General features: G+C 49.0%; 1 protein-coding gene across 2 annotated transcripts in view; it reads left to right on the top strand.

Annotated features, from left to right (window-relative positions):
* The window catches only part of EPAS1 (endothelial PAS domain protein 1), an 88,633-nt gene that overhangs the window by 29,442 nt on the left and 42,991 nt on the right, over positions 1-16,200 (top strand). The window contains exon 1 of one of the 2 annotated variants that reach the window (XM_067703059.1): positions 4,035-4,114. The exons of the other annotated variant lie outside the window; for it this stretch is intronic. Within the exon in view, the coding sequence (XP_067559160.1) occupies positions 4,050-4,114 (65 nt within the window). The 5' untranslated portion in view covers positions 4,035-4,049. Of the gene's footprint in view, positions 1-4,034; positions 4,115-16,200 lie in introns of those variants that run through there. 2 annotated transcript variants of the gene reach the window in all.

Genomic DNA, 16,200 nt, shown 5'->3' with positions numbered 1-16,200 from the left:
AGAGCTCTCGGCCAAATTTCCTTCAGAGCAGGGCACCCAGAAATCCTGTGATACATGTCAGCACCCTCTGTGAAGGCATGAGTACGTATCGTATTTGCCTCCACACAGGCACCCACCAAGGTAGGGAGGACAGACGGGGTCATGGAGGTTCAGAAGGGTGAATGGTGCAGTGACTTGCTGTTACAGCCCTTTGGAGAAAATCGGAGATGAAAACGGTTCGGAACTCGGGTCTGCTTTCTAGGCCAGTTTTCCAAGCACCTTTCTTCTCTCCCAAATTGTACCCTCTCTCATTCTCCCTTTTCCGCTCCTTTACTTTCATAAAAAAGTTATTTTTTCCCAGATAAGCAAGATGGAATCAAACTTTGCAACCTCCAAATGTATGAAATAAACATTATTCCTAATGAGCCTCTGGGAAAGTGCTCACCTTTGAACTTGGCCAAGGATTACGGAGCAGAGAAAATGTCTTAAGAACTTGATAGAGTGTTAGAGCTTCCTGGATTTTTAAAGTCAAGTTACATATTACATTTCTTTTCCTTAATAAGGGCAGTTCCAGAAATCCTTCCTGATGATTAGACCATGTCCAAAAGCGGAGACCTACACTCCTGACACTGGTTTGGGGCTTGTCATCTGGGTGCTAGGCAACAACAGGACGGGAGGCGCTGTTTCCAGAATGCTCCTACTTTCCTAGTAGGTCTCAGCCCCTGCTCTCTGGGTCCTTGTCCGGGAGGAGAGGAGCATGTAGGCTGTCCTAGGGTGAGGTAAGGGGAGGCCTGGAACAGAACAGGGAGACGTTCAGGGAACCCAGTCGCTAAAAGGTGATAGGGCCGAGGAGAGCTCCCACTAAGACGAGCTTTTTTTCTGGACACCTTGCTTGTTCGTTGGCCTGTGCTCATCTCTATTTCAGTTTCTAAGAAAATAATAAGAGTTCTGTTAAAAAAAAAAAAAACTTTCCTAAGGATAAAACACCACTGACTATCTCTATAGTCTCTGCCTGCCTCACATGGACTATTAGACATTTTAATTTCCCTAGCTATTCCCTCATAAGCTAAGAAGTTCATCTATAGACATCAAGGTGCATTATTCACAGAAGGACATATCCAATTAGGAATGTGTAACTGCAGAACATATTCTGCTTGAGGTCCCAGAGCATTTTTAATTGTTTCCTTTTTCTTGAAACTTTTCCTCCAAGTTTCCATCTTCATGCTTTTAATCATGACCAGTAAGCTCCGTGCTCTCCCATCCCTGTGATGGCATGAACTGCACCAGGCGCCCCTAGTCCCACAGAGGTCTGTGGTACCGGGGCTTTATAAACAGAGCCCAGCAATGTGGATGTCTGTTGCTGAGCTGTTACTGCTTCGTGGCAGAGGCTGCCTTTCTCTGCACCCCAGCCCCCAGTCCCTGCACACGGGGAAGTTTAGTACACAGACCCTGAATTGAAAATACCCCATGAACAGGCTGCCTCCTGTCCTGCAGCTGCTTAGTGCAGCTTATCTTTTAAAATAAGCCATCCTGCAAAGAGCAAGTTCCCTTGGTGGCCTTGGGGTTTGTTGGAGGTTCTCTAGAATCGGCAACTTAGCTGTGACCTCGGAAGTCTTGGCTCTGGCTAGGGAAGGTCTTTGCGCCAAAACAGGCTCAGTGCCCATGGAGATAATCACCTCCTGTAATATCCACACAATCATCTCATTGTCAAAGCACAAGGAATGCAAAAATAGAAGAAATGCCACAACAGGGTTGCCCCATGGTTCAGCTAACCCAGGCTTCTGCTTCTGGCTGAGGGCACCCTGGGACACCTCGGGAGGGACAGTCCCACCCGTTGTTCTGGGTCGGCCCTGATTGGTTAAGGCCCATGCTCCTAACACCTGAGCTGAGCGCCTCTTTACCAGGCCTCACCAGGCCTGATTCTGCACCATCTTCTCGGGAACCCCTTCACCCCCTTTGTCCTGGCTCACTCCTGTTGTCCTTAATATCTCCCTGAGAAGCCCTCTGTAGTCTCCGTTTCTCCTCGCCTTGGTCAGGGCACCCGCTGTGCTCCCAGAGCTCTGGTTACTGACTTTTGCAGCAACAGTTTCAATCTTACACGCCAGGCATGATTCTAAGCACACTGTGTGTGTGTAGCACTTACTCCACACAAGAGCCCAGGAGGCAGGGACTTTGAGAGGAGCTGTTTTACAGGACACTGAGGTTTAGAGAAACCTAAGTGACTTGCCCTGGGTCACAGAGGAAGCGTCTGAGCTCCCAAGCCCAGGTGGTCCATCTGACCCATGCCCTGGCCTGCTTGTCCATCCCCCTCACTAGGCTGTCATCTCATTGTGGGCAGGGACCTGTCTTTCCTTCTGTATCCCCCAGTGCCAAGTGGACACTCAATAAATGTTGACTTAATGAAAGCAAAATTGCACCAAACATAAATGCCAGATGGGATTTAAATTCCAAAGAGCCGAACTTCTTGCCAAAAAGCTAAAATGCAGAGGAGTACTTGCTCTTTGAGCTCAGTGATGGTGCCTTTTTAAAACACTGGTTGCTTTAGGACTTTCTTCTACATGCCGCAAAGTTGGGGGATGTAGTGTGTACAGGACAGATGGGTTTGTCACAATCTCGAAGGCGATCAGAAGTCACTCCAATGAAACCAGAGCTGCATCTGGCATTTTTTAAATAATTAGAAACAACCAAGCAGGAACACAGAAAAGAGCATTTCTTAGTTGATTCTGGAGAAATGAACCTTATCCTCCTTCGCACCGGCAGCGGGATTTGCAGTGTCCCAGGCACAGCTGAGACACAAGTCATGAGAACCACCACCAGGGTTACACAGCACCCCTCCACTCAGGTCTCCCCACATGGGGGCTAATCTTCTAAATGGTTTAATCAAACCCACTGTGGCCTTTGAGGCTACAGGGACTTTGGGGCTGTTTTTCCCCTGGGCTTAAAGTCTTTCTGTGCTGCTGACTCACATGTTAATTATTGCTTTCTGCAGAGCGGAATTAGCAGCGCTGCCCCACTCGCCTGCCTGGATGTTATAGGGCTGTGCAGCCCCCGGCCCTTTCCCGAGCAGTCAGGGGGCCAGCGTCCCAAACACAGAAACCAGGCTTCACTTTAGAGTCTGTGGGGAAAGGGCTGCTGAGGGCGCTCTGCTTGGCCCAGGATTCTGAGGGTTAACCTCCCAGTCTTTTGACCAAAATCTCCTGAAAAGTGTAGGCAAGAGCTTCAGTTCCCTGTCACCTGTCAGCATTAATGGACAGAACTGGTGTTTCACAGAAATAATATCGACTTATTTTCTCTTTGACTGCTGGGCTGGATAATGAAGTAAAAATGACATTATCTCTAATAAAAGTGATTTGCAGCAATCACTGATAGAATCTCGGTACCAGAGATCTGCCATTAGCAGGTTAGTCAGATAAGGGGAGCAGCTGGGTTCTGTTAACCCCCTCCTGGTGTGTGTGTGTGTGTGTGTGTGTGTGTGTGTGTGTGTGTGTGTGTGTGTGTGTGTGTGTTAGGGGGTGGGGTTGAGGTTAGGGGACTAGATTTTTAAACATTGACATTTTAGCTAATGGTTTATTCCAAAGTGTGGGTTATTCTCCAACCCTACTTGCTTACCTTTAGGATTGTATTGGGTTTTTAAATTGTTTGGTTCTTTTCCCTTAGGATTTTTGTGTTTGGTAGCTTTCTTTCTTTTTCTTTTCTTGGGTTGGCCCATTTTCTCACCTCCATGTTACATCACCGAAGGGGTGGAACCCTGGCCAAGCCCTGGCATCCTCCTTACCAGAAATCTGACTCCCAGAAGGTCATCTACACATATGACATGAGGGCTTTGGGCAATGGGTGGTATTGGGCAACAGACGGTTCTGTTGTGTCAGGGAGGTGGGGTCAGAGGCAGAAACCTCCCTGATCTCATCTGGAGGGTAGGGAAGAGGAGGGAGAGGAGGGGAAGGGGGAGTAGGGAAGGAGGGGGCCACCGCTGTCCGCACTTGTTCACCAGTGTCAGTGAAAGCTGACTGGCATCTGGCTCACTGAACACCCCCTGTGATGTGGACAGCAGGCACAGCCAGCAGCTTCATATGAAAACCTCCTTAGGGTATGGGGATCTGTTTCCCGGGAACAGCGAGGAGTCATCGGATATTAGGTAACCTAGTGATGAATGCAGCCACTATCACACCTCTTTATTAACCCACTTTCTACCCAGAAAGCAGCAAAGCATTATAACTCTGCAATCCTAATCCCACTGCTGGGGGATCACGGCTGGTTTAGCCTTCATCCAGCTCGCCGTGTGTATCTGAAAGAGCTAGACGAAATTGTTATCGTTGGGGTAAGATGCAGTGCCAGCCTCTGTCATACATAAGCGGCTTGAAATTTTGCCTCTGCCCTCAGAGAAGATCCTTGAGATGAGGAATACTAAGGTGACGCTACCTTGCAGCTAAGTGAAACAGCTCAGTTCTCCAGGCGTTCAGGGCAGGGGTGAGAGGGGGAGATCAGCGTGGGCTGGGTAGTGTGATCAGGAAAACCTCTGATGGTGGTGGGCCTATGTTGGTTCTGAAAGTATAGGGTTTGGAATGTAGGAAAGGAAGGATCACATTTCAGATGGGAAAAAAATAGCTGGGTGGCAGGTGGGGAGCTGAGTTATGGGTGGTGGTGCAGAGTGTTGTCTGGCTGGAGCAGGGGGTGTGCTGCAGACGTGTGGCAACTAGGGTTGGAAAGCAAAGCCGGGGCTGGTAGACCTTGAGGGGCATCTAGAGCTTGAACTTCATCGTGAGGGCAGTAGGGAGCCACTCCTCTTTTTTCAATAGGGGGATGACATGCTGAAATGGTTCGGGGGGAAAGGGGGCTGCGCTGGTGTGCTGTTCCTCTCTCTGAGGTCTGATTGGAAGTGTATTCTTCTTGATTAGTGGTCAAGGAGGTGAGGGGCAAGGGGAAACAGCTAGGGGACGGGGGCTAAAGTCTGAAAATAAATGCAACACCCCTGGAGCCAGAGGAGGTGTGCCCCCTTGGTCCAGTTTTGTTTTCATCCCATGGGTAGCGTTTGAGTTACTATTCAGCAAGAATGCCTTGCTGACGTCTCTGCAGGCTGAGCCGACGCTCCAGCTTGTGGTGGCCCAAGGGTTGCTGCCATATTTAGAGCTCTTAACAAAGGGACTTGTTTCCCCTGGCTTTTCTCCCAAGGAAGAGGGGTTCTCACATTCGCTGTCCCATGTGGCAAAAACACAGCCAGCAGAAGAGGGATCCAGGCTGGGTTCTGCGCTGCCCACCACCTGGTACCTCAGCCGCTAACTAGTCGGTGGGGTAGGCAGTTACCGGATCATCCGCTTTAGTTCCCAGTTCTCTTGTTGTTGACAGCCCTCCTCTGTGCCTGGCATCTTGTGGTCACTCAGCCATGTGTGTTGAGTGAAGGCATTCTCCCCACCCTGACTTTTCCCATCTTGCACCCTCCCCTCCAGCCCGTCTCTTGAACACCAGCACCCCTGCTCACTCCCCAGCAGTGTCTTTGTTCTCATTCCTCCTGCCCTCGTGATTGCCCCCCCGTAACTGCCCCTCCTTCGAATGCCCCCTCCGGTGCCGCGTTCCCCCCATGTTGTCCAGCCTTGCAGACTCTCTCTGCTCAAACTCCCGTGGCGTCCACTGACCACTGGGCCAGGCCTTTGGGACTTGACTCTTCACTTCTCTGCAAGCGCCCTGAGGTCAGGAGTGGTCGTTCCATCTTTCGCTCTATTGCTCACAGCCCCAGCACATGAAAAGAGATTCACAAATATTTGTTGAATGAGTGGAGAGAAAAAGCTATTGCTGGGGGAAAAAAAGCCACAACCCTGTTTCCCAGATTGCTCAATATTATCATTTGAGAGCACGATAGTAATACGGGGAAGACTTTTTGGCATTTCCCATGGTTTTTGATGACTTCTCTACCAAAAAATGGAGTGTAGCTTGTTAAATGTGTGTGAACATCTCACTTCACATCGTAGTATGACAGGGCAGAAATGGGACAAAGCAAAGGCTTGACCTGTGACCATATAAACAGGCTGAAAATTGTGGTTCTAAAGGAGAGAAAGGGAGGGTCTCTGAGTTCTCTCTGGGTTCCTTTCTCTCTCCTTTTATTTTGCCTTTGCTCACTTTCTTCATTCTGTAGACAGGGAGGCTAGAAGGGGTTATGGGATGGGGGGAGGAATGAGAGAGCCCGTTCAGATCCCACCCTTCTCTTGCTGTTTTGAAATGCTCTGAATACCCGGCACCAGAAGTTCTGGCATCCAATTGGGATTAGTAAGGCAGATCCTATGGGTGTTTCACTATTAACATATGATCAGGCATCAGTCCTGATGAAAAGACTAAACAAATGTTGTTTCCTTTGAAATTAAAGTGTCTAAAATGAAGAAGAGAGAACTGACCCTTAAAATCATGTTCAGTACTTGAGAAGAGTTCCCTCTGACAACTGTCTATTCCAGTTTTGGCTTTTTAAGTTTTTTTCAGCCAGAATGTCTGACGACACTGCCAGGGGAATTGCTGCCCCCTCCTTCCTGGATATACCCAGCGCTGGCCCCTGAGGCAGCCCAGTTCTGTTTTCTCATGACACAGTGATTATTTTTGGCACTGCACATATTTTCTCTAATGTTATTACTCCCCCCCGCCCCCCCACCCCCAGCCCTTGGTTGCCTTTTGAGGAGCAATTGTTTGGGCAACTCGGTGTAAAGCAGGGAGTTAATTTTACTTCCGTGTGGTGTGGGGGGGAGGGAGTGGGAGACAGGAGGCCTTCTGCTTTGCCTCCTCTGCAGCACCCCGGCCCCCATGAGGGTGCCAGCGCAGGGGTCCTGTCCCCCTCACCCCCGCTCATGAAAGAGCCTGCTTTCACCAGGCTCTGGACTCACCATTCATCCTCTCTGCCGACAAGATTTGAGGGGCTATCTCGAGGTGACACTGGGGGCTGCACCTCAGGGACGGCATCTTAATGACTTGACTTGGCGGGCGTTAGAACAGCCCCATTCAGAGTGAGTTCACTCCCTGTGCAGTTGGCTCACTCGGCCTCTGTCCATAGATGTTCTCTTGTTCACGCTGCCTGAGGAAATGGAGATTTCCAAGTGGGAAGCAGACTTCCCAGCGCTTTAACTCTTCCCTGAAGGGGAGAGGAGCTGCAGAGAACGAAACACAGTCTCAGCTGACCCAGCTGCAGCTCCCGGGAGAGGAGCAAGGCTTTTATCTAATGTCTCCAGGGCTGGGGATGGAGGCCAAGGCACCAGGGATCACATTTTCTTTCCTCCCGGAGAGGGAAAGGAGAAGAGCAAAGGGCACACTTGAATTGTCCTTACAGTCAAGCAGCAAATATTTACTTAGTTTGTCTGCCCTGGTCCAAGGTCCCATGAAGGATGCACAGAAGTAGAAGATGTGTGTCTGTGCCCCACCCACCAAGGCACCAAGGTCCTCACAGTCTAGTTATAGCAGCAGGAGGTTTGCATAGAAAAGCCAGCAAGACCTTTTAATGAGGGCCAGTGAGAAATTTGGGCAGGAAGCCCCTTGGAGAAGGGAGTGAAGGTGGCCAGGGAAGTGGCTGGGGGAAGTAGGGCTGGAACTGGCCCCAAGGCATGGAGTTTTAAGAGATAAGAAGGGATGAGATGATAGCGGTGGGGAAGATGTGAAGGGAGAGAGGGGCACCAAAGTAGGGCTTAGTGAAATCCCATAAAGAAATATAAAAAGTAAGATGCTTCCTGGCAGAAGAGGAGACTTGCCTTGTTAGACTTTGGGTGGCTGTGGATGGGTAAGGACAGCATCCGAGTAGCACTGACCCAGCCAGACGCTGGTATCTCCCTCATGTCCTTGGTCTCCAGATCTCACGTGTCCCCGGGTCTCTTTCTATTTAAACTGTGGGCACAGACCAGTAGAATCAGCATCATCTAGGAGCTTGTTAGAAATGCAGAACCTGAGGCCCCAGCCCAGACCTACTAAGTCAGAAACTGCATTGTAACAGGATCCTGGGGTGATTCGTGGGAGGAGTCAAGTTTGAGAAGTTCTAGACTGTGTGACCCCACTGGCAACTGTCAGCAGCGCTAGTTCAGACCCCAACTTTGATTCAAAGAGCTGGGGAAACACACACACACAAACATCTTTGAGTGTCTCTGAACTACGGCTCTTCCCAGATGGAAATCTTTTTTTCTAATTAGGAATTGGATTAGAATTTTTATGTCTTCCATTGTTTATTTGGTTTTTTTTGTAATTAATTAATTTATTTTTTGGCTGCATTGGGTCTTTGTTGCTGTGTGCGGGCTTCTCATTGTGGTGGCTTCTCTTGTTGTGGAGCACAGGCTCTAGGTGCACGGGCTTCAGTACTTGTGGCAGGCAGGCTCAGTAGTCGTGGCTTATGGACTCTAGAGCGCAGGCTCAGTAGTTGTGGAGCACGGGCTTAGTTGCTCCGCGGCACGTGGGATCTTCCCGGACCAGGGCTTGAACCCGTGTCCCCTGCATTGGCAGGCAGATTCTTAACCACTGAGCCACAAGAGAAGTACTAGATTTTTATGAATGACCTAGAACAGCAAGCGACTTTGAAGAGTTCACAGAACAGAAATCATTTAAGTGGTTTTTATCTAATGTCTCCAGTTTGTACCACTTTGTACTAATTATGCTTTAGAGGACTCCAGAAGAACAGATAATGGGGTCCTTTCCCTCCAGAATAGGTGGTCTAGTTAGGGGGACAAAAGCTACAGAAGTGAAGTGAGTGGAGAACAACACAGGGCCGGATGGTGCAGCACAGAGTCTCTGAACTGGGATGCGGAGAGGTCAGCGCAGGTGAGGCCTTCCTGGAGAAAATGGGCGGTGGGAGGTCCTGGAAGATGAGTGCAGTTAGGTCTAGGGATGAAGAGTGTGTCCTCCAGGAAAGGTGTGGCGAGGGGAAGAGCAGGCGCTAGGTGTCAGCCCCCAAGGGGACGGTAAGCTGCTCCCCGCTCCCTCTAGAGAAAGTGCTTGCCTCATGCCGGGAAATCCATTTTACATCTGGGGCAGGGCACTTTTTTCTTTATCCTTCTGTGCAATTTCTTTGTCAGTTCTCTTAGCTGAAGGCAGTGTTGTAGGAACAGGTTGGCTGCATAGGCAGAATGGCTTGAGCCAAACCATAGACTGTGCTGTTGGAAGCTTGTGGGATCCAGAGGAAGTAGGCTGCTGATGGCTAGAAGCCTTAAGGAAAACCCTAAATCAGATCGGGTACCAGCTTGGGTGTGGGGAAACAGCCTCACGTCCAAGGAAGCGGTACTAAGGAAAAGAGTCTATAGCGAGAGTGAAACCTGTAACCTGTGGTGTCTGTAGATGCTGAGAACAACCTGTAACCTGTGGTGTCTGTAGGTGCTGAGAGCAAAGTAGGAATGTTTTTCCTTTGTGAGACAGACATCTCCAAGCAGAGACAAATGATCCCGCTGGGCCTGGTTTGTCATTGTGGGTCTGACCTAGAACAAGAGGGTGACCAGGATGTCCCCTCTGCTGCTTCCCAGACCAAGAGCTCATCAAATTAAGTATCCGTAGAGGGTTTCACCCCCGATACACCCGGCTCAGCTAAACCTTGTGAACCTGCGAGAGGGATCTGCTTATGGGCATTTTGGGGAAGGTTGCCTGATTGCCATCAAGAGTATAGGATTTAGGGTCAAATGGCAGGTTTGAGTGCTCGCTCCATCACTGGGCGACACCAGGCATGTCACTAACATGTCCTTGGAGTCTGTTTCGTCATGTGTGAAATGGGGATGATACACTCCTTCCTCCCCAGATTGTTTCAGGATTAAGTCAGAGGCAGTGTGGTGAGAGTCCTTTATCCAACGACAAGCGCTGCGTGTGGTTCTTTCTTAGCTGTAGCAGCAGCAGCCCTTCGGCTTGCTGAGGTTAATTAGTCCCTCAGCTGGAGTCTGCACAGTGGAGGGGTTCGGGCAGTAGCGGCATCAGAGGCTGGAGAGGACAGTGGGGAGCCAGGCAAATGCTCCTCGTGGACGCACGCCTTCCTCCCGTCTTCATGGGGAGTCTTCTCTATCAGTGCACTAGACATGCTGAGATCGGGGTAGGTGGAAAGAAAACCTTATTTTTACACTGGGGCATGAGGTCCTGCTGACCCACAAGAGTGGCCATCTTCGCAGAACTGGATTCTCCAGGTTCAGTACAGTTGGTCCTCTTTCTTGAGACGTTTTAACCTGGACACTGCATGAGGGGAAGAGGAAGCCCGAGAGAGCCGGTCAGAGGGCAGGGAACGTTGCTGAGACAGTGCGCACACCCCGCTTTTCCTTCCCCGGGTATCTCCCTCTGCAGCACTTCCTCTGGGGCTCCACATTCAGTAATGGTGGCCATGATCCTGAAGATGCTGTTACCAAATTCGTCTCCTCAGCTTTCAGAGGCGATCACGGTGAGGAAGCCATGGGGAGCTGGCGGCAAGCCGGCTATGTCATCTTGTGTTATAAAAATAAATTAAAAAGCAACACCTGATACAGAGGTAGTTATCATTAGTGTTACTTATAACAGCTGGAAATTAGAAATCATTTCTGAACATCTGTCGAGCGCATTGTGATCCACCCATACAATATGATATTGCTGGCTGTTAGGAATATTTCTAAAGAGTTCTGTGAAATGCGATAAAATGTTAAGTAACAAGCATAAATCCAGTGAGAGCTCAGTTCTTTTCTTTATACCTTTCTGTATTTTCAAAATTGCCTGCACTAAATATGCATTACCCTTATTCCACCAAAGCCTTTTTAAAAAGTGATACCTTAAACTAGGTTATGAGATGGTAATGCATAATGAAGGTCTATTTCCAATTGTGTGACACAGCTAGTGCTGCTTGCCAATGGGCTCTCTGTTCACATGTCCTTGAAAAAGTCAGAGCTCAGGGGTTTGGTTCCAGCTCCACACATTCCCATTACCTTTCTGAGCCTCAGTTTTCCTCATCTCTAAAATGGGAATAACGGTGCCCGCTCTTTGTATCTTACTGGGCGAGATTTACAGATTAACATATAAAGTGCTTTATAAGGTGTAATGAGTGATACAAATGTAAGGCCGTATTCCTCACTAATATGTTGAATAGAGAACCCCGCTAAGGTTTGGGCTTGGTGAAGCTCAGCATAGACACAGATCGTCACTGTCACTCGTGTGCATGCACGCTTTTCCCAGCTGGGCTGGAGACTGCACATGTCCTCAGATGACGTAAGGAGCTGGGTCATCTGGAGCCCCAGATGGGCTATACCTATGGGGCTGCTTGGTAATTGGGTCTGCTGCTCTCTTCCCCAAGGCTGCCTGGGGCCTAGAAGGCCACCAGATAAGCATCTCCAGTGGGCCCCGAGCAGATTTGACCATTAGAGGGCCATGTTGGGTGGGCCCCAGACATTACTGTCAGCTCTGAATGCAGTCCAGGCCCTGTCTTCGGGGGCACAGACCACCAGAGTGGGTCAGGGAGCTGGGGGCTTAGCCCCAGGGGAGGGGAGGTGGGGAGGTTGAGAAATGAGACACTTCCCAGGATTCCTCCTTCAGGGCAGGGCTGAGTGAAAATACCTGTTCCTGTTTTAGCCACTCCAGCCCTGACCTCTTCCTTGTATCCCTTCTTTTAGGGCTTTTGATACACTAGTCTGGAGTATTAGTCTTATCTCTCAGTTGGGCTGTGCTCTCTTTCAGCGCAGAGACCAGGCCTCTCACAGAGGCATGCGTCTTGAAGTGTATTGATGCCTTTCCCCCTTGTGGAGTTCTGTCTGATCTGCCCAGTTTCTCCTGAATTTGCTAATGTAATTTCTTCCATTTTGACTGGCTAACTTTGATGCCCTTTCCTCTCCTATCTAATACATAATCTATATAATAGATTCCCTTACGCATCACTACTGTCTTCGGCAAACATCAGAATATCCCAGAAAGTTGGCCAACACCACCGTCTTTTACAATATTTTGCCACTCCTTTGGAATTGCCTTCAGAGCCAAAGACCATTCTTTTCAGTACTTTCAATTGTGGCAAGGCCTTATCTTTGAGGGCGTATTTTATTCTTTCAAACAACTGAGACCCATCCACAGCCAAGTCTGGTGGCTACACAGGATAATGTCATTTGGGGTTTAAAAGGATGTATGTTCGGGCTTCCCTGGTGGCGCAGTGGTTGAGAGTCCGCCTGCCGATGCAGGGGACACGGGTTCGCGCCCCGGTCCGGGAAGATCCCACATGCCGCGCAGCGGCTGGGCCCGTGAACCATGGCCGCTGAGCCTGAGCGTCTGGAGCCTGCGCTCCGCAACGGGAGAGGCCACAACGGTGAGAGGCCTGCGTACCGCAAAAAAAAAAAAAAAAAAAAAAAAATGTATGTTCTATGAAGTATTATGATTGATTTTCTTGTGTGACTCTGAGGTTCTTTCTAAAGGACCTCCCAAAATACTTAGAGCAGTGGCCATTTCACCAGAATAAAGTTTGTACCTTCTCCCGAGGTGGCTATTTTGAGGGGCTGTTGCCTTTTATGTGGCCTCGCTTCAAGTCTGTCTCCTTATTTTCACCTCCTTCTTTCTGTCAGTCATAGCCTCTGGGACAGTGATGGCCACATGAGCTCCTAGATAAATAACTGTTTGGTTTATGATGGTGACTCCAAATTAGCTGAGTGTGGCCACAGTGCATGGTAGGGGGAGAGATGTGGTTAGGTTTAAGAAGTAGATCAGGGTTTCAGTCCTCCAAAGACAGGTGATCACAGGCTCAGAAACCTTTTACTAAGCCCTCCAGGTGATTCTTCTGCAGGCTAAAGTTGAGATCCATTGCTCTGCAAAATTGGAACCAATGCCACTGCATTGGTCAGATGAGAATCTGACCAATGAGATGAGGATGAGATGAGGATCAGATGAGAATGTTTATGAACTGCACCTAGCCCCAGTGATCAGTAAATATCAGTTTCCTTTTCCTTCCACCAACAAAACAAAACAAAACAAAACAACACACACAAAAACAGCCTTTTTATTTTAAAGCTGACTGCTTTGCAACAGTGGTCCCCAGCCCTGGCTGCACAGGAGAATCACATGGGAAGCTTCAAAACCCCTTAACAGGCTGCACCACAGGCCTATTAAACAGGACTCTCTGGGGGTAGGTGTAGAACCCAGGCATCAGTTTTTTGAGGCTTCTCTAATGATGGCTGTGAGCAGCCAGGATTGAGAAGCACCGGCTTTGGTTCTGCTCTAATTTATTTATTTATTTAAATTTATTTATTTTATTTATTTATTTTTGACTGTGTTGGGTCTTTGTTGCTACGCGCAGGCTTTCTCTAGTTGCGGCGAGCCGGGGCTACTCCTCCTCGCGGTGTGTGGGCTTCTCTTTGCAGTGGCTTCTCTTGTTGCAGAGCACGGGCTCTAGGCATGCGGGCTTCAGTAGTTGTGGCTTGTGGGCTCTAGAGCACAGGCTCAGTAGTTGTGGCGCACGGGCTTAGTTGCTCCCCGGCATGTGGGATCTTCCCAGACCAGGGCTCGAATCTGCGTCCCCTGCATTGGCAGGTGGATTCTTAACCACTGCGCCGCCAGGGAAGTCCTGTTCTGTAATTTAATCCATGAAGCAATCAACCCCTAGGTGTAGGGCAGCCACTCGTCCTGATCTCTGGGACCTGAAGCTGGCATGTTCCTTCCTTCAGGCAGCCCTCGTGCAGCAGTGGCACAGCCTCAGTGAAGCGTCACAAAAGCCCCCTCCCCATTGCATTTGACCTTCATTTCATCCATTTACAGCCTTCTGCGAATTGGCACCAGCTTAGAATTTCACCACCAGCCAATAGACTGATCCAAGCTGGTTTAATTAGCGTCAGTCTTTCTCCTTAACCTGCTGAAATCCATTCTGCTTCTAAGCCTTCGAACCTTATAGGGAACAGGTGTATTGTTTTGATACCCTGATGGCCCACAGGCGTTAGGCGTGGGAGCCCTAATCACGCTAAAGATCAGAAGACTATGGCTCATTAAGCAAGCAGCCCCGTTGGTGCGGTGGGTGACAGCTTGGGGGCCGCAAGCCAGGCTGACCAAGAGCGGATAATGGTTCCATTACTGACTTAAGTAGGGATCTCTAAGCCAGGCTTAGAGCAATAACCCCAAAGTTAAGGAGAACTTTTTAAGTTAATGAAGCTCTGGGCAAAGCGGTTTTTCCCTGGTTGAGTTACAGCATGTGCACGCTGAAGCTTTAGGACCGTCAGTTTTGTCTTAGCTTTTGATTGGCTGCCTGGTCCCTAAGTGGTTTTTTCCCTTAGTTGGGATCAAGTGTTTCAGAATTTGAGTTGTTTTTTTTTTAAGATGTTGGGGGTAGGAGTTTTTATTAATTAATTAATTTATTTTTGCTGTGTTGGGTCTTCGTTTCCGTGTGAGGGCTTTCTCTAGTTGCGGCAAGCGGGGGCCACTCTTCATCGCGGCAGAATTTGAGTTTTTAACTTGGGGAGAATACGTATAAATTTGTGTATATGAAATGTCCCCCCCAAATGAGAGAAACCGCTTGTCCTCCACCTGTAGCTTGGAGAGAGACATTCGTGCAGGCTGGGCCTGCAGCTTTTTTATGGAGCACTGTAGAGGCACCTCGGATGGCACTGCACCACACGCCCAGCCGTGCGTGATGCAGGCTGCGTCCTGCACCGATTCCCCTTCTTCCTACTCGCACTCCATTTGAGCTCGGGTATTGGCTCTTAATCCTACACCTAAGGTTCCAGGTCTTTTTCCGAGGTGAGTGGGTGCTCACCTAAGGGCAGCATCTCCCCCCTACCCCACCATGGAGTCTTTACGTCACTGTATCTTTTCCAAATCGTCACCCTTCTCGTCTTCCCGTAGCGTACATGGACATCCAGTTGGTGGGAAGGTATCTAACACAGCCTGGCCCATGTTGAAGGTAGACAATAAATAGCAGTTTCCTTGCTGCCAGGGGAGAACCTTTGATCTTGGACCCAGAAGAACTAGGTTTGAGACAATGTCTTTTAGCAAGTCACTCTACCTCTCGAAATCTCCACTTCTTCATCTATTAAATGGGGATAGGAGTTTCTCTCTCTCAGGCGTTTTGTGAGACTCACATGAGATAAAGTGTAAAAAATGGGCTTTCTGCACCCCTCAGACACTGTAAGGTATTGCCACTTGTCCTTCTAGGATCAGCTGGACTCCTGCCTCACTGGGTAGCCTGCCCTGACCTTGTTTGCTGACATCAGCTTGTTTCTTATCTTAACCACCTATCGTGCTTATTGCCTGTGTTTATTTCTCTGGTTCATGGGCATGTTTCAACTTGTTGGCTCCCCAAACAGACTGCGTACTCCTCGAGAACAAGGAATGTGCACCTCCACAAGGTCCGGAACGGAGCTCAGTAAACACTTCTGGGTCCACGCGAGACACAGTCAGCCAGGGCCACATTCATGTGGTGTGTTCCGTATACGATGTTATTGTGCAGGAACCCCCTGTGGTCTCAGGAGGACCACCAAGAAAGACAGGAGCAGGGACTTTGTAGAAAGAGCAACTGGAATAAGAAATACATTTCTGAGTCTTTTCTGATGATCTGGAAAACTTAGATAAAATATCTTTTTACAAAAAAACCAGAGAATTCTAATGTGCCATGTCTAGAATTATCATTAAAAAAAAATTCTGGTCTATTGCAGTGAATTCTAACACCCATCTAGGGAGAGAAAATAAGGCACAATGAAGCCTCATTGACCTAAGAAGGGTCAGCTGCATGACCCAACAAACTAATCAAAATCAGCCTGACGGACAAATACACCTGCAGCCCTGAGACAGCGTTGACTTGGCAATGAGCAGCTGTAGGGCCAAAGTCTGACCGTGACTAATGCTCAGATTAGCCTGGTGGTGGGATCATTACTATCTGTCTTGAGGGTTTCATTGGTGGAGAGCTTTCTAGTACTTCCAACCCTTCTACCCTCATCTCGTTTGATCTTGACAAAGAAGACACAAGATGGCTCCCATTTCAGAGATGAGGCAGTCAGGGCCCCGAGAATGCATTTTCTTGTTCAACATCAGATAGCTAGATAGTGTATGGCCAGCACGTTAAAACACCAGTCCTCCTAACTTCCCGTCCCCTGATCTGTTGGCTTGAGAGGCCCAACCTGGGGTAGATGGGGTGAGGAAGTCAACTGGGTGCATCAGCTAGGCCAAGGCAGGTCTCACCTTTACACTTAGCATTAATTATTCTTGTTCTTCCGTGTTGCTAATTCAATATGGCAGCATTACACATGTTTGTCTGTTCTTCCCAGAGTCAACGTTAGACAGATATCTCTGGGCTGTGTCAAGGTTAACTAGATAATCCAA

Source organism: Pseudorca crassidens, chromosome 14 (genome assembly GCF_039906515.1).
Source record: "Pseudorca crassidens isolate mPseCra1 chromosome 14, mPseCra1.hap1, whole genome shotgun sequence".
Taxonomy (NCBI): Eukaryota; Metazoa; Chordata; class Mammalia; order Artiodactyla; family Delphinidae; genus Pseudorca; species Pseudorca crassidens.
This window is presented reverse-complemented; position numbering and strand designations above follow the sequence as displayed.